We start from the raw sequence: 21,678 nt of genomic DNA on the forward strand, positions 1-21,678 counted from the left end.
AGGGGCTGACCCCCAGGGGCTGACTCTGCAGGGGCTGACCCCCAGGTATTGACCCCCAGGGGCTGACCCCCGGGGGCTGACCCCACAGCTGCTGACCCCCAGGGCCTCCCGCAGGTGCTGACCGCCGGGGGCTGACCCCGCAGGTGCTGACCCAGCAGATGCTGACTCCCGGGGCCTGATCCTGCAGGTGTTCATCCTGCAGGTGCCTCCTGCCCCCCACCCATCCAGGCATTCCCATTTGGGGCGGTTGTGGCCGTTTGGACATAACTTATGGGTCTAAACAACTGGGAGCTCTGGGTGGTTCCAGCTGCATCCTCAGCTCCACATGGCTCCCTTTCTTGAGGTGGTAACTTGCTGGAGAGCGCTTGTGTTTCATCACATTTGTGGGACTGGGGGGGTCTGGGTGTGATGGCACTGGGGAGCCCTTTGCTGGCTCCAGGCATGGCCCGGGTGGGTCTGGTCTGTTTGGAGGCCACCCGGGGACTTCTGTGGTGCACGGGGGAACAGACCTGAAATGCAGCTCAGGTTTGAATTAGAGCATTGTTGGAGTCAAACAAAATGACCTTTTCTAATTAGGTCAGTTATGCACATCTGTGAAGAGCTCACCGGGGAGATGATTTGGACTCTAGCCTCAGTTTCTGAGCGGGTGTCCACACCCGACTCCTGGCGCCTGTGGGCTGGGGAGGGCGCGTGAGTGCAGCTCTGTGAGCCGGGTCGCAGGGAGGAAGGGGCCCGCGGGCTCGGCCCTGCTCCAGGCTTCCTGAGCGGCGGACCCTCCCGCTCCTCGGGTTCCTGCTCTCGTGGGGCAGCTTCCCGGGGGTCCTGGGCGAAGGACGCGAGCTTCCCTGTCTGGCGGTAGCGGCAGCAGGACGGCGTCCCTGCTGAGGACAGCTCCCGACCCGGATGGCACCAGTGGTGCCCCCTGAGCGTTCTGTAACTCGTGTGCATCCTGTGCTCGCAGGACAACTGCCCACTGCTGCCTAATTCTGGGCAGGAAGACTTCGACAAGGACGGCACCGGGGATGCCTGTGACGAAGATGATGACAATGACGGTGTGGACGATGAGAAGGTGGGGCCCGCGGGGCCACTCTGGCCTCCGGGGTGGGCGGCCGGGGGGGACAGCCCCGCCCCGGGCCCCATACACGTCTGTGGCCCGCATTCCCTCCCACGCAACGCCGCATGGCAGGGCGCGGGCTGTGGGCAACACGCGGTGACCAGCAGTGCGTCGGGCTGTGGGCGCTCTGCTGGGATGTCTGCAGTAGTCCAGCGTCTTGCTCTGCTCACAGGGCTGGCCCGCTCCTGTGGGGGGCCGGGGAGGAGCGCGGCCGGCCCGCCAGGCGGCATGCGCTTACCTTTAATGCAACACATACTCGCTAGCGCTCTCTGAGGAAGGTGTTGCCGGATGTGCGTGACGTCCCGTGCAGCCCAGCGGGACAGGCCACCGGTTCCTGATCACGGCCGCCCCCACCCGACCCCCGCGCCCCCAGCCGGGTCCTCACGCGCCCGCGCACTCGCGCTGCGACGTACCTGCTCTCACCATGAAGCACACAGCATGCCGTCCTTGTCACAGGGAGGCAGATGCGCTGGGCTGGCTGACGGGCTCCGTCTGGACGGCGCGACTTGCAGCCCAGCGCAGCTCCCACGCGCGTCCCGACTCCTTCCCTTGCGTTTCCGTAGGACAACTGTCAGCTTCTCTTCAACCCCCGCCAATTCGACTACGACAAGGATGAGGTCGGGGACCGCTGTGACAACTGCCCGTATGTGCACAACCCTGCGCAGATCGACACGGACAACAACGGCGAGGGGGACGCGTGCTCCGTGGACATCGACGGGGACGGTCAGTCCTGCTCCTGGCCGTGGATGCGGGTTCGCGACCGGGCGTGGCATCGTCCTCCCGTGGGTGTGGTGTGAGCTGGCCGCACGTGCGGCGGGCGTGAGATTAAACGGTGCTTAGCTGTTCCCGCGGGAGCCCAACCTCACCCGACCCGTCCTTTCTGGGGCCCGTGGGGGGTCGCCCGCCTCAGGACCTCCCTTCATAGAGCTGCAGACGTGGCATCTTCCTTCTCGTGACCCAGGGCCCTAGTCCCGCGCCCTGTGTCCTTCGCGCCTACCCCCATCAGAGCCCCAAGAGTGCAGTCCCATTTCCTCACCAGATCGCGCCTCTGAGACATGTCTGACGGCAGCGCCTGCCTCCCTGTCCGAGGATATTCCCCCCATGCCCTTACTTCTAACAACTCATGAGTCGGCTGTGGCAAAGCTGCCCGCAGGGTCCCCCAGGTCACGTTCTGCCCGAGAGGCTGGTGCCCTGGAAGGGGGCTCTAGTTTAAGCTCAGGGGATTTGAACTTTAATGGGGAGTCTGACATATGTTCTTCCACGAATCCGATAATATTTACACTTCACCATAATCTTAGGTCCTTTTGTGTGAAGTAGAAGTTTGGCTGGAAGTTGCTTAGTGCAGTAGGAAAAGCCCTGTGCCTTTTCCGTTTTCCCCTGGAATACCCACAGATGTCTTCAATGAGAGGGACAACTGTCCCTACGTCTACAACACTGACCAGAGAGACACGGATGGGGACGGTGTGGGCGATCACTGTGACAACTGCCCCCTGGTGCACAACCCCGACCAGGTAACCGACCACGTGCTTGATCGGCTGTGTCCACGGGCAGAAGGGGGCCCGGGGACCTTATCAGCCGTAGATAGATGTGTCTTTGTGGCTTATCCGTTAGCTCTGCCAACGAGTGACAGCAGAGGCTTTTCAGTAATTTTAATTGAAAACATTCTGAACTCAGCGCTTCACTCTCATATCTCGGTGGCCGAGGGCCAAATGCGTGGGTGCCTTCACCGCCCTTCCTGAAGGGACCGTGCCTCCTTCCACTTATCTTCCTGTTTCCCTGAAGCAGACATGGGAACGGGCTTCTCCAGGTTTGCCTTCGGAAGACACCGAACGAAACGCATCGCGGTCGTGCCTGGGATATCCCATTGCAGACGACGTCAGAAAGGCACTTGGTTCTGTGGCGTTCATTCTTTCTGGTCTTCTTTTCATGACGTGAGCCTGTGGAGAGCAGTCGTGGAGGGTGGAGCGTCCTGAAGCCGCCCCCTGATGCCGACAGCCCTCCCCGGGGCTCAGCCGCTCACATGCACGAGGCGGCCCAGGCCCGCGCCCTGTGTGGGCACTCAGCATGGGTCCTGCTCTGTCCCCCAGACCGACGTGGACAATGACCTCGTGGGAGACCAGTGTGACAACAACGAGGACATCGATGAGGATGGCCACCAGAACAACCAGGACAACTGTCCCTACATATCCAATGCCAACCAGGCCGACCACGACCACGACGGCCAGGGCGACGCCTGTGACTCGGACGATGACAATGATGGGGTCCCCGACGACAGGGACAACTGCCGGCTGGTGTCCAACCCGGGCCAGGAGGACTCGGACGGTAGGTGCCACGAGGGGAGCCCATGGCCCAAGTCTGCGGGGCAGGGGCCACAGCTACTGGCCGTCTCTGCAGAGAGGCGCCCGTCACAGACGGGATGAGGTGGGGACCCGGCGTCATGACAGTGAGGGTTGGGACTTAGTCTTTCGAGGGCAAAGCAAGCAAAAAATGGTGAGTGTGAACTATCAGGAAAAGGGACTGGTTTTCCAGGCAGCTGACCCCACCCAGGGGGCCGCCGCAGGATTGGGGCCCCAGGGAGGGTCTCCAGTAGATAATGAGGAGCAGGCCATGCTCGGGGCTCTGGGGGAGTGTGAGAAACTGGCGGCAGGTGCGTGTGGCCCTGCTCGGCCTCCAGGAGCAGAGATGGGGTGTGGGCGTCTGAGCCAATGTGACTCACATGCACACGGGCACTCGGGATCAGAGGGTGGCTCCAGGGTCCCCCCCGGGCCACGCGGATGTCTTCAGCGGGACACAGGAAGCCTGTCTGGACCCACGGTGCTCCGCTCAGGCTGCCCTGTGGGACGTGGGGGGGGGGCGGCTCGCCCAGAGCGCGCAGGGCTTTCCCGTGTCCTCATGCATGCGGGCGTGTGCGCCTGCGTCCCCCTTGGTGGACGCATGTTACTGGTTCCCAGAATGTGACAGGAAATTAGCTGAACTTGGTACCTTTTTCTCCTTCTGAAGCAGTTGGCTCCCAAACAAGCTAGCGTAGGAAGCCTCCATCGGCCTGGGGGTGGTCATGCTTACTGCACACGGGCTGCTGTGGGGGCCGCAGTCCCCCGCATGCAGCCGGCGGTCTGGGCCTGCCGCGCACCCCCACCCCTTCTACCACCTCACTGACAAGTTGATAGAAGCTTCCAGAAAAAAGAACCTCCCCAGGGAAAGTCATTTATAGAGTAAGAACTCTGCTTTAAATCCGAACATCTGGGGCAGGATGATGAAGAAAGGTCGTGATAGAAGTTCCGAAAACTATCAGAAAGCAAAGCTGCAAGTTCAGCTTGGCATTCTAGCTGACAGCCCCCAGGCCCCACGGCCCAATGTCGAGTGGGGGACCCTTGGGGCATCCCAGCGAGCGTGTGAGGACGCTCCAGAAAGGCAGATGCCAAACCATCTACTGTTTCCTCGTTCTCCTGCTTGTCCTGGCGGCAGGGGACGGGCGTGGGGACGCTTGCAAGGACGACTTTGACAATGACAGCATCCCAGACATCGATGACGTGTGTCCCGAAAACAGTGCCATCAGCGAAACTGACTTCAGGAACTTCCAGATGGTCCACCTGGATCCCAAGGGCACCACTCAGATCGACCCCAACTGGGTCATTCGCCATCAAGGCAAGGAACTGGTGCAGACGGCCAACTCGGACCCTGGCATTGCTGTTGGTGAGCCTTGGAGATCCGCGCCGTCCTTGGTTCCTGGGGACAAGGTGCCCAGGGAGCACGCGAGAGGCTCGTGGGGTGGATTAGGGAGGTCTCTCGGGAGTCCCTGTCCTTCCACATCTGCCTAAATGGTCTCGACGAGGGACTGGGGAGTCACACATTTGGAATTTCATGTCCGGTACGCCATTTATTTTATGGATTTGGTCCATGAAATGTTCCATGATACAGTAAAGCTCAGCTAACACTGTATGTGGGGTCTGAACATATCAAATCCCACACTTGTCAGTCACGTCCGGGTCTCAGACCCCGAGGTGAACCGTAATATCTGCACCCACTGACCCCGGGCTAATCCCGGCCTTTCCCCAAAGGCCGTTTCCGACTGAATCCTACCACTGAATGTTTCTCTGGCACCCAGGTTTTGATGAATTTGGGTCTGTCGACTTTAGCGGCACGTTTTACGTGAACACCGACCGGGACGATGACTACGCCGGCTTCGTGTTCGGCTACCAGTCCAGCAGCCGCTTCTACGTGGTGATGTGGAAGCAGGTCACACAGACCTACTGGGAGGACCAGCCCACCCGGGCCTACGGCTACTCTGGCGTGTCCCTCAAGGTGGTGAACTCCACCACGGGGACCGGCGAGCACCTGAGGAACGCCCTGTGGCATACTGGGCACACCGAGGGTCAGGTGAGGACGCCCAGGCAGCCGGGCGCCGGGCCCTTGGACTTGGCCTTGCAGCCACCATGGCTTCTCAAGAGAGCAGGCTACGCTCCGACCAAAGATGCCCCCTCCGTGTTGTCATCAGTTTTAACTCAAGTTACGCTGGTTTTAACCCTCTTTTATGGAGAATCTACTTGACTAAAGATGCCAGGCCTGGTGCTTTTATAAACGCAATTGATGATTCTCTCGTAAGTTAAACACATTTCTAGAGATAGGGAGAACTGGGTTTTAAGGTTAGGTGTTTTGCTGAAGGCCCCGTGTTGGGGCAGCAGAGGATGGAGACCCTGAATTCATGGCTCTTAGCTCGGGACCACACTGCTCCCTGTCAGTGGATTCGAGCCACACGAGAGATTTAGGCCTTGAAACCCATCCGTCAGGCTCAGGGCTGCCAGAGCCGCAGGGATGGATTGCAAAGTAACGTCTTTGTTTCCCATTCGGCGCTGCGAGGCGTGGTCAACACTCAGGTGCCAACTGGACTCAAGACTGATGTGTTTCCGCAGGTGCGTACATTATGGCACGACCCCAAAAACATCGGCTGGAAAGACTACACTGCTTATAGGTGGCATCTGACCCACAGACCCAAGACGGGCTACATAAGGTGAGAGTGGCTCAGTGCCGGCTCCTTCCCCCAAGTGACTTCCCGCTGCAGGAGTGTCTTTCCATTGGGAGGCCAGTCTGAACATTAAAGACATATCAGCCAGTGGGAACTCTAACTCATATGCTGTCCTCCGGTCTCTTCTGCTTCACGCTTTCTATCCTGCATCTTCTACTGCACATCACTTATTAAAAAAATCTACGGAAGAGGAGAAAATCAAACTTGTCTTATTCATGTAACTCAGAGGATGATGAGCATCTTTCCTCCTAATGAATGTTCTGGGCAAGGGACAGAAAGTATACATTATTTTTTAAAAGATTTTATTTATTTATCTGTTAGAGAGAGACAGTGGGAGAGGGAACACAGCAGGGGGAGTGGGAGAGGGAGAAGCAGGCTTCCTGCAGAGCAGGGAGCCTGATGCGGGGCTTGATCCCAGGACCTTGGGACCATGACCTGAGCCGAAGGCAGATGCTTAACCAACTGAGCCACACAGACGTCCCCAGAAAGTGCAAATTAACTGCATCTTTGCAAAATTAACATGTTCTTCATTCAGAGAACAGATTCATAGTTATTTCTGGTATGTGAATGGCTGAATTTAAAACACATCTTCAAATAAAACTTTCACAGATATCAAGCTAACAGTATTTTGCTCTTTTGGCATGGCAGCTTTTGTAATTGATTTTGATGAAAACAAGTGTGAATGATTTAAATTTTTTTTTTTTTTTTTTTTTTTTTTTGCAAAGTTAAGCTTGGCTAGAAAGGGCAGGGCTGGGTTGGATTCTTCACGGAGGCCAGGACTGTGTGTCTGCAGCGTGAACGAGCAGACCAGGGCAGGGAAAGCACAGACGCGCTGTCTGGGCGTGGACTTTCCTCGCCCACGTGCCGCCCTCCTGTCAGGGGGGCGGGGGCTTAGTGCACGCAGTCCTGCTTCAGGCACTAGGGTTGAGCCCTTCCTTGTCACCATGCAGTCCCAGCCTAGTGGGCCGGTGCAGGTGAGTGCGTGGCTTCGACGCCATGTGCAGGCCACGGGGAGGGTGGCCCGGGTGGTGGGGACCTGGTGCCCAGGCAGAGGGGCTTGGAAATGATCCTCCCTCCACCGGGCGGCTGTCTGGCTCTTGGAGCTCGGGACCAAGAGCTCTCTGACTGTGGCTGAGGGGCCAGTTACAGCGAGTGGGGGGTCGTGGACCCGTGACCTGTTGCTGCTGGCTGGCTACATAAAGAGAGAGCTGACCTCCCACCCCCCGGCATTCACGCCCTCTTTCTTTCTCCTGCGCCCTGTTTTCAGAGTCTTAGTGCATGAAGGAAAGCAGGTCATGGCGGACTCAGGACCAGTCTACGACCAAACCTACGCTGGCGGGCGGCTGGGTCTGTTTGTCTTCTCTCAAGAAATGGTCTATTTCTCCGACCTCAAATATGAATGCAGAGGTGGGTGAGAACACCATTGTGTGGGCGGCACAGAGAATGGGGAAGGGACATGCATTTTAACTTTCCTTTTATAAACATAGCACATTAGGGCAATAAGCAACTGTTTTGTTTGGTCAGCTTTTTTGTTTGTTTGTTTCATTATCTGTTTGTTTTAAATTGAATGTGAATTCCTTTGGTAGAACAAACGCTTTCCAATTATTCACAGGCTCTGCCTATTCACATTGTGCTCTATCCTTTAGCTGTGTACATTTTGTATACCTTCTGGACCTCTAAAGGCATTTTAGATTGTTACCTTTGCTAAAAAAAGGGAAAGAAGGAGGGGAGGAAGGGAGGAAAGGAGGAAGGAAGGAAGGAAGGATGGAAGGAAGTAATGGAAGAAGGAAGGGAGGAAGGAAGGAAGGAAGGAATGGAGGAAGGAAGGAATGGAGGATGGAAGGGAGGAAGGAAGGAAGGAAGGAAGGAATGGAGGATGGAAGGGAGGAAGGAAGGAAGGAAGGAAGGAATGGAGGAAGGAAGGGAGGAAGGAAGGAAGGAAGGAAGGAAGGAATGGAGGAAGGAAGGGAGGAAGGAAGGAAGGAAGAAGGAGGAGGGAGGGGAGGGAGGAAGGAAGCAAGCAGGAAGGGGGATCTCTGCAGTTCTCTCTCGAGGAATGTATTTGAATCACAATATTGCAGACCTGGAAGGCTGCTCCCATCTGGTCTGACCCCATACCTTCATAAGTGCATGAAAATATCCCCTCCTACTCATGAGGTCAGTGAGGCTCCGAGGTACCTCTCAACAATCACACACTGAAAATTACACATAAAACGAGAAAGGGAACATGAGAACGTTGCTTCTGGTGATGTGTTTTTTTTTTCCGTCGGTTGGGTTGTCTTTCAAGACATGACACGTTCCCTTCCTTCTTTCCATGCATGCATCCAACCATTCATACATCCGTCCATATTGTGGATTTTTAAAAACTTAAGATGATGTTTTAGGTTACAGGTAGAACAAAATAAAAGAAAACAAAACCCACGGTCCAGCCGTCCTAATTCCGCTCATTGTTTTTTTCTTTTTGTAGATGTCTAAGCAAGACTTGCTGTACTTCCAGACATGTACTGTAGATGCTGTTACCTAGACCCCACCATGTGCTGGTGCTTCCAGCTTCTCTGTCTTTAGCAGCAGCTCCTGTCCTTGATCTTGACGTTGAGGGTCGTTCACCATCATCGACCCCGAGCCCAAGCACCTTCAGAGGATCAGTGTCGGTGGACATCCAGCCCACTGCAAGAAGGCAGCTTGATGACGCGCGAGACTTTCTGTGCAGTGACAATTGAGCATGGCATTACATCGTTTTTTTCTTGTTTGTTTAAAAAGAATGACGTTTACATAAAATGTAATTACTTATTGTATTTATGTGTATATGGAGTTGAAGGGAATATTGTGCGCAAGCCATTATCATAAATTAAGCAGGAAAAATATTGCTCCGCGACTTTCAGTGCTTGAAGCCATTTCCGTTCCTGGGTTAGAGCTGCTCTGCGGTAGCCGGCGGTCCCGTTCGGTCGACCCCAGAGACAGGGCCGCTGGAGTATGAAGTGCCGTTGGGGCAGAGAGGGCAGGAGACCGGTCACACGCATGGGGAGCCAGCCCTCTAATCGGCACATTAGCAATAATGACGAGAACAAACGGAAGCCCCTCCCCCCACGCCCCTGCCCCCCCGCGGAAGCCCGCGTACTTGGCAGAGGTGCAGCTGTGACTGAGAGGGGCCCGCCTGCAAAGCGGCGCTAGCGTGGGTCCCGATGTGGGCCCAGCAAAGCCTCCTGTAGGGCGGCTGACCACTCCCACCCCACAGGCTGGAGGGAATGCCGCCGCTGTCCCCTGATTTTGCCTTCTCATCTCCGGCTTCCTGCTCGAGCTGCCTTGCCGATCTCTGCTACCGGAGAGCGGACCAGTGGACAGACACATCCACAAACGTGCCTAACATCTACTGCTTATTCTAGGCTTTGAAACGATGCCAAAGTGGCTTTTACCTAATCTGGCAGCACTTTCCACCAAGGCTCCAGTTAAAACTGTTTTGCTAATATTTATTAAATGACTAGATGCAGCTTCATTCACCAGTAACTTATTTTAAATATGTCAAGTTACACATGTTGCACAATTACTCGGAATAAACATATAATGCATATATGATAATATAAAGATACAGTTACAACAAAATACCTTCCTGTCAAGATACAAGCTTTACAGCAGCATATGTTGTCATGATAAAGCATGCTGAAAATGGAGGGGAATAGGTCAGTGAGAGTGAAGAGTTCGTAATGGAACCTTAACGGATACTGTTGTCCGCAGCTGTAAGTCGGTCTTCTTTCCCGTTGCCTGTCTGCTGTACGTAGGATTTAAGACTTGGAATGCTGAAGGAAAATCAGCATAAGCCTTGCCAGACACACCCATTAATCAGTCATACAACAATAGACACAAGTTTGTGTGTGTTTGTTTTCTGCCTTAAATTGCATGATCTTCCTACAGGAAATATTAATCTCACTCCACGTAAGGGGTTTAAGAAGAGAAGTTTGTCTTGTTGGAGGCGGGCAAATCTTTCTCCCCTTTCTGTCGATGGCGATCTCATGTCTATGTAAAGTACAGAGGATCCATAACTTTTGTCTTAACTTGCACATTTCATTCGATAAAGTTATGTTTGTTGCTTCCTTCGAGGGTGATTTTTTGTTTTGCTGCACTTTTCTGTAGAACCGCGTCCCCAGGACAGCAGGGTGTGGGAGACCGGACTAAATATAACGGTCGTGGAGACTGCGGAGGTTTCTGTGTTGGCGTCCCTTAGCCAAGCAGCACAGTTCTGTGGGATGATGATGTGAATATTTAGAATGTACCATAGTTTTTTTGGTAAATTATTTATGTTTTTTTGAACAAACTTCTCTTCCAGATTGATGAAACTTCATTTGTTCTGCCAAAGACTGTAAATATTTATTTATTTGTTCACATGGTCAACATTTCACCGCTGAAACCCTGCATTTAGCTAGAGCCTCATTTTTATACTTTAAGGATTAATAACAGGAAATAAATTGTACAAAGGTTTTCTATAAATGAATCTCTCTCCCTTTTTTAAAAAGAAGTAGCAGGGTTTCTCTTGGGGGGAAGGGAGACAAACCCCAACAGGGGAGCACTGAGCTCGTTTGGTTGCAGGTCGTCCCGCTGCCTTTCTGAGGTGAAGGTGTAGGTTTGGGGTCCTCGTGGAGAAAACAGCTCCGTTTAGGGCCGACCTCACGGGTTCCGTCGGCCGCCAGAGCCGAGCACGACGTGGTCATCAGGCGCCCCTTCCTCCTGCGGCTCCTCCAGCAAGCACGGGAGAAGAGGCGCACAGTGGGATTTGGCTAGCGTGACTGAGGTGATTCAGGGGCACATTATCACACGGGAGACCCCCCACCGATGCAGCTGTATTTCTCTGAGCTGTCCCCGATCCAAGCAGAGACAGAGGAGTGCACATCAAATCCGCATACACACACGCCGCCCCCCGTAGCAGGAGGTGTGGGGTTTCCGAGCATTATGGTTGAGTCAAACAGAGGGGGGAAGACAGGGCAACACGCACGTTGGAGCAAGAAGGTGCAGGACAGGCCGTCTGGGGAGACGGGACGGGACGAAGCCCTGCTGTGATCTGGGGGGTGAAATGGCGACATAAATGTGGAGGGAGAGACCGGGTCTCTGTACACCAAACAGGAAGCCTTTGAACAATTTAGAAAGAAATCAACGAGGGAAGTGATTTTGGTTGTAGGTGATGTTGGAGGGAGCTTAATGCACATTTTACTCGAGAAATAAAAGCGACACGTTTTGTACTGATGCTTAGGAGGCAGGCATGAGGCTGAGATATGTTTCTCCACACGTTAATTTTTTTGTGATTTATGGTAGAAGTCTGTGACGGGCTGGGGGCTCCCCGCCCATGGTCCCTGGGGCCGGGCCCTCCCAGGACTGACTGTGTCTGTGACCGACAGGAATGAGGCATTGCTGGAACGGGACACGTTACCCAGGCGCAGTGAGCGCTAAGAGCTGGGCACACCGCGAGCACACCCCTGCCGCGGGCCGCCAGTTGATGAGGTTGTCGACATCCTGATTCCCAGGGATCCGGAATGGGCTCCATAATCACCAGGGTGAGTCGGTTCTGGGACAGAGTCCCGGCCCTGAACCATCACCGGCCGCTCCCATCGTAGGTTTAGTGGGGGTCCCTCCCCAGGATTCCTGTGGGTTTTGACATCTCAGGCAGGTTTTGCTCAGTTAGTCTGAGTTCCACAAAGTCGAGTTTTGGCCCTGGCAGCAGAATGGGACCGGGGCTTGCAGAGAAACCCACACCACTGCGGCCCTGGCCCAGTGGCCGACCGTGAAGCAGAAACCCAGTATCTGCCGAGCAGGTTCTGGGAAGGACGGGGAAACACCCTCCAACCGAACGGACTGGGCCACAGCCTGGAATCCCCGTCGGGGAGGGAAGAACCTGGACTTCTGGGGAAGGCCGAGCCTGGCCGAGCCTCTTCCCAGCGTAGGGACGCAGGGGGCGGGGAGGCAGTGAGGTCCGGGCCGGGGTCAGCCAGCGTCAGCACAGCGAGGGGAAGCCGGTGGGCACTCCTGCCAAGAAGTCTGGGCCCTGAGCTGCCAAGTGTCAGCCCACAGCCCCCAGCTGACCCTCACTGTCCTTGCACAACGTGGGCGGCCCGGCCCTGGGCGCTCAGGGGGCCTGGTGGCTGCAGGCCGGCCTCACGGCCCAGCTTCTACTCACGTCTCCTGACACAAGACCGCCTGAAAACTCTTACCACTTTTTAGACGTTGCTTTCTCCATAGAACGGCTGTTTCACCCCAAACACACCAAATGCATTGTGAGAAGTGACATTTTGACACCCCAGTCCAGCAGACACCCTCGGCATACACCTCGGCGCCTGGAGCAGTTAGGTCAAGTGCCCGTGTGTGGGTGGACGCGGGACAGTCAGTGTTGGGACCAGCTGCCCAGGAGGAGTGAGGAGGAGGACGGCTCCCCCCAGCCCCAGCCGTGTCTGCCCGCCTGTCCCCACGGCCCCCGGGACACACTGGGACTCAGCCTTCCCTCTGCCCCGGCGAGTTTTCTCTCTGCTGTACCTTTATGTTAAAAGGACAGTCTGACTGCAAGTTAACTGTGAGCATCCAAAGGGTTTTGAAAAAAAAAATTGAGTAAAAAGAAAAATTGTTCACATGATAAAACTTGGTTACACTTTATTTTCTATGGTATTTATTTACCTTCAGATTGTTGTTTATTATTTATATAAATTAGTTTTGTTGTTCCGTGGATTTATTTTTCTATTTGTGAAAATTACTTAGTTATTCTGGGTTGGGACAGAATGCATGTAATCTTTCCCACTTAAAAATGGAATTATTTTTCTTTTTAATACGGTTTCAGGAACAAATTACATGGCTAAACAAGACATACATTAAATGTGTTACTATATGTTTAATGTGGAATATTTAAAGCCATGTATTTAAGGTTGTACTTAATATTATGCAGACACTTCACACCACCTCATGAAGACACAGCCTCTCCGTCATGGATGATCTCCTCAGAAGTCGCTACCCTGCAGATAAGAATCACTGCATTCAGGAAGAGAGTTTCAGCTACTCTGGAAGGAGGAGGCAGGAGATTCACATCAGGAGGATTCCATCAGATTCTGGAGTTTCTTTCAGTGTTTAGGGAGACTCCCGCACAAGGGAACAAGGAAGCATGCTCCAGTGGCCTATCCTGGCACCTAGACAGCTGACCGAGTTTGGGCTGTGGCATGTCATTTGTTAAAGGATACGATACCTGCCATCCTGAAATCCATTGTTAGAATGCCACGATACCTCATTTAAAGGACTTCTCAGATAATTTCTTTTGTTTTAGATTCCCAGGAGCTTTCTTTTCTAGTGGTATATTTTTCAGAGATTAAAAAAGTGGGAGTACACCTTAAATTTTTATTTATTTGAGAGAGAGAGACAGAGCATGAGTGGGGGGGGGCAGCAGAGGGAGAAGCAGGCTCCCCACTGAGCAGGGAGCCCAATGGGGGACTCGATCCCAGGACCCCGGGATCATGACCTGAGCCGAAGGCAGTCGCTTAACGACTGAGCCACCCAGGCACTCCTGTGATATTTATTGTTTAATTAAAAGATCAGTTGCTGTGGAAAACAGTATGGCGGTTCTTTAAAAAGTGAAACACAGAGTTACCATGTGACCCCGCAAGTCCACTCCTAGACACACACCCCAACGACCTAGAAACAGAAACTCAGACAAATACTTATCCCCAGGGGACCCCTGCTCGGCAGGGAGCCTGCTTCTCCCTCTCCCAATGACCCTCCCCCTGCTCGTGCTTTTTCTCTCTCTCTCTCAAATAAATACATAAAATCTTTAAAAAAATACTTTTTTTCCCAGCACCATTTATTGAAGAGACTGTCTTTTTTCCATTGCATGTTTTTTCCTGCTTTGTCGATGATTATTTGACCATAGAGAGGGTCCATATCTGGGTTCTCTATTCTGTTCCATTGGTCTGTATGTCTGTTTTTGTGCCAGGACCATGCTGTCTTGGTGATCACTGCTTTGTAATACAGCTTGAAATCAGGCAACGTGATGCCCCCAGCTTTGTTTTTCTTTTTCAACCTTTCCTTGGCGATTCGGGGTCTTTTCTGATTCCATACAAATTTTAGGATTGTTTGTTCCAGCACTTTGAAAAAAGTCATTGGAATTTTGAACGGGATGATGTTGATGTTCATAGCAGCAATGTCTGCAATAGCCAAACTGTGGAAAGAGCCGAGATGCCCTTCAACGGATGAATGGATAAAGAAGATGTGGTCCATATATACAATGGAATATTACTCAGCCGTCAGAAAAGATGAATACCCAACTTTTACATCGACATGGATGGGACTGGAGGAGATTATGCTAAGTGAAATAAGCCAAGCAGAGAAAGTCAATTATCATATGGTTTCGCCTATTTGTGGAACATAAGGAATAGAATGGAGGACATTAGGGGAAGGAAGGGAAAGAAGAAAGGGGAGAAATTGGAGGGGGAAATGAACCATGAGAGGCTATGAACTCTGAGAAACAAACTGAGGGTTCTAGAGAGGAGGGGGTGGGGGGATGGGTTAGCCCGGTGATGGGTATTAAAGAGGGCACGTTCTGCGTGGAGCACTGGGTATTATACGAAAACAATGAATCGTGGAACACTACATCAAAACTAATGATGTATTGTATGGTGACTAACATAACATAATAAAATAAAAAAAAAACAAACCTGTCCCTGAATGTTCTTAACACATTATCCACAACGTGAGAAGGTGGAAACGGTTTAAACTTCCTGCAGCAGATGAATAGGTAGACAAAATGAGGCTTATCCGCATAGTGGAGTATCATTCAGCCATAATAGGAGGAAGCGCAGAAAGAAGCCAGCTACAGGTTACATATTGTATGATTCCATTTATCTGAGGTCTCCAGAGCAATTAAGAAGAGACAGAGCAGACAGGTGGTCTCCGGGGGCCGCAGGATGATTGCTCAGTGGGCACAGAAGTTTCTTTTGGGGTGATCACATGATTTGGAACTAGACAGAAAGGATGGTTTTACCACATCATGAATGCATGAAACCCCACCAGGTTGCACCTGTTAAAATAGCTAATTTTATGTTTCCATGAACTTCACCTTGATGAGAAAAAGGACCGTGAGGAACACAGGTCTGTGGTACCTGCTCTGTGAACGAGCCGCTCCAACTGATTTCAGGACGTTTGCTTTGTGAACATACAGGTTTCTGGTGAACAGGGACAGGTCAGCACGGGGCTGTGAGGACGCCCCCAACCCTCCACCCTTCTCTTGTGGTTCTGCTTTTTCTCTCTGGCCCTTATTCCTGCCAGGCCTCCTCTTTCCCTTTAAACTTGGTGGGATCCTGACCTGGGAGGAGAGAAAACAGGCTGAGAGGTGAGAACAGACCCTGGAGTTGGTGTCTGTGACCTGACTTCAGACCTTGACTTACATCCTCGGAGCCTCGCTCTTCCTGCCGGGAGATGGAACAGTCGTATCCACCCCGAGCTTCCCTGAGAGAAAGTGAGGTGAGGTGTGTCGGGCTCAGAGTGACTCGGGGTGACCCCTGCTCGTCCCTGTGCGTGTAGGCAACCTGGGGTGTCAGGGGGTTGGATCCAGAGAGTGAGGCAGTCACGGAGGTTTAACTCTGCTTCAGGAGAGACTGCTCGGCAGAAGTGGTATTTGGAGAAGCCGCTGTGACCTCACCTGCTGAGCCTCCGCGGCCTGGCCTCCACCCCATGCAGCCCTGTCTCTTCCGCAGAAGCCGACCGTGTGACGCGAGCCACGGGTCTCGCTCAGACAGAGACCCTGGACCCCTCGAAGCCGCCACGAAGAATGAGGAGCATGTGCACCTGGGCGCTTCTCTGACCACCAGTCTTTCCTTATTTCTCAAAGACCTCCTTGATCTTGAAGGGTCGAAAACTCCTACACTGGGGAGTTTGTTCAGACGCCGTGGGAGAGCACGTATGTGGGTGCGTGTGCACACGTGTTTCCTGAGTGAAGGCTGGGACAGACACTGTGCACACATCACACTGTTTTCTAAGCATCTTGTGTTTCCTGTTGGTTTCCGTCCTCCCCGTGAGGAAATAGAGGCTCGGGACAGCAAGTGGCTTCTCTGAGGCCCGGCCACCGGATGGAGAGTGGGGCGCCCGAGATTTCTTGTGAGGAACTCCATCTTTTTGAGAGTCTGGATTTGGGGTTGCTGCTGCCTTCTGATGGATTCCATCAGAGCAGAAGGGGGTGTTAACTGCCTGACTGGACTTTGGGGTTGGTGGTCCTGCGGGCGGGGGCCTTCCGAGTCGTCAGCAGGGCTCCGTCACTCACAGGAGCGAGTCCGGGAGTGCATCCAGCCTGTGGGTGATGGGTCTTCCTCACGCGGAGCCCCAGCCTGTCTACACAGCTACAAGAGTGTGGCTGAACTCAACAGTCATGGGGACTATTGGGTTAAACGAATAAGTGATTGTTGCAGACGACTGTGGGTCCGGGAGCCTGTGACGCAGTTGTGTGGACCCTGAACTCAGCTGGGGCTTAGGTAAGTCCTTCAGGCCTTGTGCACGTCGGGCTGGCTATGTAGGAATCGAGGGGCCCGTCCCAACACCCTCAGCGTGTGGTTTGAACCTTCAGAGACCTGTGGAGGTAAGGCTCTGAGCGGAGGCGCCCGCCGACAGTAGGCAGCCCCTGAAAAGCCATGACCATTGTTATTTGCATGGAAGTTACTAGACTCAGCCTTGAAGACATCTGGACATTTTGAGTGTCGTGTCTCATGTTGGGCAGGCACGTGGTTCTGCAGCCCTGTGGGCTCAGCCATGAACCGGCTGGCTGTGTGTCTCTGGGACAGTGACTCAACTATCCTGAGCTTGTTTCCCCATCTATTATACAGCAGAGACATTCCTTACGGGGTTACTGCGAGAATTAAAGGATATTAAAAGCAGTAGCAATGACTGAAACTGGACTTGAGGTGATTTGGAGAAGGTAGAAGATGAGAACGAGAGGGAGCCTGCGGGCAGGAGAGAGGCGTGCACACTGCAGGTGGAGGACAGGGGCTCTGGGAGCCACGGGAGATTCTGGAGGAAGAGCAGCTGGGCTAGCAAAGCTGCTGAGGACAGAGCTGGCGTGGGGAGCCCGAGCTGGGCTCAGGGAACTTGGAAATGCTCCCTGCAGAGGCTCTGCAGGAAGGATGGGGGCCCGGGCGGGCGAGCTCACCTGGTCCTTCTGCTCCTCCTAACCCCACAGGAAGGCCATCAGCGGAACGGAGAGCTTGGGATTTGGGCCTGACCTGGAAGATCCTGAGCGGGTGAGGATGCATCCACAGAAGGGGTCCTGAAGCAAAGATGCCAGTAGCAAGGAGTGAGCCTTCACCTTTTTCTTGACGCTCACATTACTGTCTGTCTTATGAGAAAAAGTACAAGCTCCCATTAAAAATACTTAGGACAAAATTCCTAAAAGAACTGAAAGCATGTGAGGGGGGTCTGGATGAAAGCTCTCCAGCCCTCGCGGCTGTGACAGGTGACTTGACGCAGGTGTGCACCTGCTGGGCACCACTCACGGGCGGAAGGACGGGCTGCATCAGCAGCCTTCTATAAGGGAACCTCTTTCCAAGAAGAACTTCCGTTAGGTCTCGGCAGGAACAAAATGAGGCCGAGGAAGCCTGGAGAGGAAAGTGGAGCACATTGAGGACTCAGCCGGGCTCAAGGCTCCTCCCCGCATCTTAGAGTAGTGTTACGTGATACCACCCGCCCTGGCCAGACCCGGGCAGGTGTGAGAAATGGGAGCAAGCCGGGGGCACCCTGTGTGTGGGAGGACGAAGCTGGGAGCAGCGAGCCTGGGATGGGTGAGGCCCCGGCACAGAGGGCAACCTCCCCAAGCGGCAACTGCCGAAGGAGACGCAGAAGCATCTCAGAAACACCCAAAACCTAATCAAAACGTCCTGGGTGTAACCTTCCAGAGGAATGCATTTGTAAAAGCTTCAATGTGTTCCTCTGTAGGTCGATTTGCTAAGAGACGATTGTGCTTTTGGAAAAAGGATGGTGAGCCATGGACCCCAGACAAAGGGGTGGCGGGGAGGGAGGGCCGGCCGCAGGGCCAGCCAGCGGGCTTCCCAGGAAGCGTGCGGACGCCCAGACGGCTCCATCCTCAGAGGACCGGGCAGTCATGCTGTGATGCTTACCAGAATTTGGTGGTTACAGCTTTTATGATAACAAAAGATTAGTTTCTTTGAGTTGATTCTCTAATAACCAAGGAAACTTTGTAATTGGGCTTTGTCTTAGCTCAGTTCCCTTAAAGCAGAGCACAGCCACGGGTGTGGGATTAGGTCATTTAGTTTGGAGGTGGTTCTGGGAAGCTGGACCGGGAGCTGGGAAGGGAGAGGATTAACACACACACCCAGAGTGTGAATCGCTGTGCACAACCCAGCGCAGGTCTCCCCAGGCTGTTGGAGGAACCAGAGGGTCCCTGTGAAAGAAAGGGATCTGGCGTTTGCCCTCCCCTAGCCCCGGGGCTCCCCCTGCCCCTCGGCCCGAGCTGCACTCACTGTGGGCTGAGCAGGAAGAAGGGGCTGCAAGGGGCTCAGCGCCAGAGCCCGTCTCCTTGCACGAGGCGGGAGGGACGGAGGTGCCACGGGGGCGGCAGCTCCCAACAGAGCAGGCGTTCCTGCGGTGGAGACAGCTCTGCCCCTGAAGGTCCGTCCCGGGCAGGACAGGGGACGTCTGGGCACTGACATCCTGGCAGAGCAGCCGTCCCCTCCGCACTCAGGCCTTCACCCAGAGCCTGCCCACGGCACGGCCTCCAGGGCATGCTCAGCCCTGACGGCGTGCCCTCGGGTCCAAGCTGGGCTTCTGCTGCGTTCATCCCAAAGGCAGGCATCCCACGGGCCCAGCTTAGAGGTCACCATTTTGAGTTCAAAACAGCACTTTGCGCTGTGTGCTGGGACTCCTGAGGCAGAGCCTGTGTCTGGGAGATTCCTGCTCCTGGAGGGGCCCCCGTCTCTTGTTGTGGGGCACTGACAGCAGAGGACGAGGGCAAGCTGCAGGTGCAGGAAGGGGCACCACGCCGTTTTTGTCTTCCTTCCCCATCTCAAGCCGAACCCCGACCTGAACCCCTGTGTGGGCACGGCTGCCTTTGTAGCATCAGAATACAAGGTTTTGTTTCAACAGATCTGACTAATGCAAAGAGTTCAGGACCTTTGAAAGCTGAGTGGGACTCGGCTCGGGGCCTGGGGCTGGAGTCCCGTTGCTGTGGCCACTGTCCCCTCGGCAGGTCCCGTCTGTCCTGTGGCAGCGTCTGTCCAGCCTCACCTGAGCCCTGCGGATGGATCCCCAAGGCGATGAGGCAGAGCGGAGGAGACCAGTCACCCCGGCATCAGGGGTGGGGATGCGAGTGGCCCTGAGCTGGTAGCAGCTCCCCTGCGGGTCTGAAGGAGCAGAAAATGGGCGGGGACCTCTCGGATTCAGAGGGTGGGACCAAGGGTCCGGTCACAGGGTTAGGTTTGTGGAGATGGAGCATGAGGACGAGGGAGAGCCTGGGCCCACGGGAGCAAGTGTGCTGAGGCAGAGGAGGGCCACGCGAGCCGCTCGCAGACACGCTGTCCCCAAGCAGGGACGCAGGCCCTCAGTCCTACCTCCCCATGGGAGAGGGCATCCTCGTGCAGCGTCTTCCCGACCTAGTGAGGGGGCCGGAAGGCAGAGCAGGTTCCAGGCGGGTCTCTGGCCAAGTGAGAGGATGATGCTGGAGGTTGCAGGAGGCATGGGGTCTCTGTGAGTTCTCTGCCTGCTCTTCTGCCGCCCTCCCCACCCTCCTGTTGCTCGTCACGCTCAGTGGCAAGGTGATGAAAGGGAAATTGCTACCAAAATATATTCTGGATGCAGTAAAATTAAACTTAAAATACCATTCAATTATAAAAAGGAAAACTAGAAATTTGATACCTGATTTACTCACTTGGTTTTAATAACAAATGAGCTCATCCAGGAAGACAGAGTGATCCTTTCTGCAAATGGGGGCCTCAGTGGAGGCACCGAAAGGCTGTGTATGATCTTAAAGCAAAATGTGAGGGAATCAGGATCCCTAGTCTTGATCCTGTGACTCTTGGGATATTATTTTACCTGTGTGTGAACACAAGTTTCCTTTTGTGGAAGCAGGCGCTGCTTTGTAACAGGAAGCATAAGCTTTGGACACGAACTCCAGGCCTGTCGTTTCTGAGGTTGCCGGAAACCCAGTTGTCTCATCTGTAGAATGGGCACCCTGCAGGTGCACAGAGACTCTCCGAGCGTCTCATGGGACCCCCAGGGTCTCAGTACATTGCTTTCCCTCCCCGTCGCTGAGTTCCTTGGAGCACAACCGGAATTCACATTGTCGGCGGCCTCCTGTGGTTCAGAGACCCCCACCTGTCTTTCTAACACCAGGATTTGGAAGTTTTAAGTCCTGTTCTTTCTTTGTGTGTGTGTTTGTTTGTTTTCCTGTTTGAGACCCACTTCAGTTATTACAGACACTGTTTGGAGTTGATTTCGTGTTTGGTTTCCCCTGGCAGTTTAATAAAATACAAGTTTTACGTATTTTAATAACACTAAATTACAGGGTATTAATCTCATCATGGTGTTTCATATATCTTCTTATTTTTATTTTTATTTTTTTAAGATTTTATTTATTTATTTGACAGAGAGAGACACAGCGAGAGAGGGAACATAAGCAAGGGGAGTAGGTGAGGGAGAAGCAGGCTTCCGGCGGAGCAGGGAGCCCGATGTGGGGCTCGATCCCAGGATCCTGAGATCATGACCTGAGCCGAAGGCAGACGCTTAACTACTGAACCACCCAGGCACCCCTATCTTCTTATTTTTAAACTGAAGAAATCTTAGTCAAGAAAAGCTCAAAACCCAGAAATAGTTATTACATTACTTGCCAAAACATGACTTGAAAAACATTTCTTTAAAAAAAAAATCAGCAAGTCATTTATGGCTCCCTTAATGGCTAAGGAGAATACATCTAGCTTTTACTTTATTATGAAATGGAAAGCTTCAACATTTACCTTAAATAAGTAATATGAATTTCGTCAAACACCAAGATCCCACGTTTCCCAGAAAAGAGCAATTGTGATGACCCAAGGCAGGAAGAACCCAGATTCCTGGGGCTGATTGATTCTGGCCGCACACAAAGCTCTGCACACACATACCCATACACTTGCCTCTTCTGGGTCTGCTGCTGTGGGAGAGAGCCGACCCGTCGGGGCCGGGCCCGCAGACGTGTGTGCCTGTGGTCAGCGTTGGTGCAAACGCGGGGCCAGAGGGACTGGCCAGGGCCAGGGCTTGCCCAACTCCCCAGAAACGCATGTGGCTGCGCTCCAGGCTTGTGGAGCGGGGCGGGGGGTGACTCAGGGATCCACGTCCAGCTTGCCCCGAGGAAGGCTTACTGCCTGTGTGTGAGCCTGGGGGACACAGAATTAGGAAGGTAAGCAGAGGAGAAGCAACCACACGCGGTCTTGGAAAACCTTTGGGTCTCAAGTCATAAAGGGACATGGTTATCCATTCACTCCTCCATCCAGCAGTGGCCTGGGAACCTGGGTCTTTGTGGGTCTTACACTCTTCGGACCAGAGAGAAGAGAAC

At 53.6% G+C, this 21,678-nt stretch overlaps 1 protein-coding gene across 1 annotated transcript in view; it reads left to right on the top strand.

Moving 5' to 3' along the window:
- The window catches only part of THBS2 (thrombospondin 2), a 22,168-nt gene extending 13,052 nt beyond the window's left edge, over positions 1–9,116 (top strand). The window contains exons 13-21 of the mRNA XM_021693071.2: positions 962–1,069; positions 1,678–1,837; positions 2,507–2,625; positions 3,202–3,436; positions 4,580–4,807; positions 5,220–5,491; positions 6,025–6,122; positions 7,405–7,544; positions 8,605–9,116. Of these exons, the coding sequence (XP_021548746.1) occupies positions 962–1,069; positions 1,678–1,837; positions 2,507–2,625; positions 3,202–3,436; positions 4,580–4,807; positions 5,220–5,491; positions 6,025–6,122; positions 7,405–7,544; positions 8,605–8,612 (1,368 nt within the window). The 3' untranslated portion in view covers positions 8,613–9,116. The remainder of the gene's footprint in view (positions 1–961; positions 1,070–1,677; positions 1,838–2,506; positions 2,626–3,201; positions 3,437–4,579; positions 4,808–5,219; positions 5,492–6,024; positions 6,123–7,404; positions 7,545–8,604) is intronic.
- Positions 9,117–21,678: the final 12,562 nt, after the last annotated feature.

The sequence above is a fragment of the Neomonachus schauinslandi genome, chromosome 8 (genome assembly GCF_002201575.2).
Source record: "Neomonachus schauinslandi chromosome 8, ASM220157v2, whole genome shotgun sequence".
In the NCBI taxonomy this organism is placed as follows: Eukaryota; Metazoa; Chordata; class Mammalia; order Carnivora; family Phocidae; genus Neomonachus; species Neomonachus schauinslandi.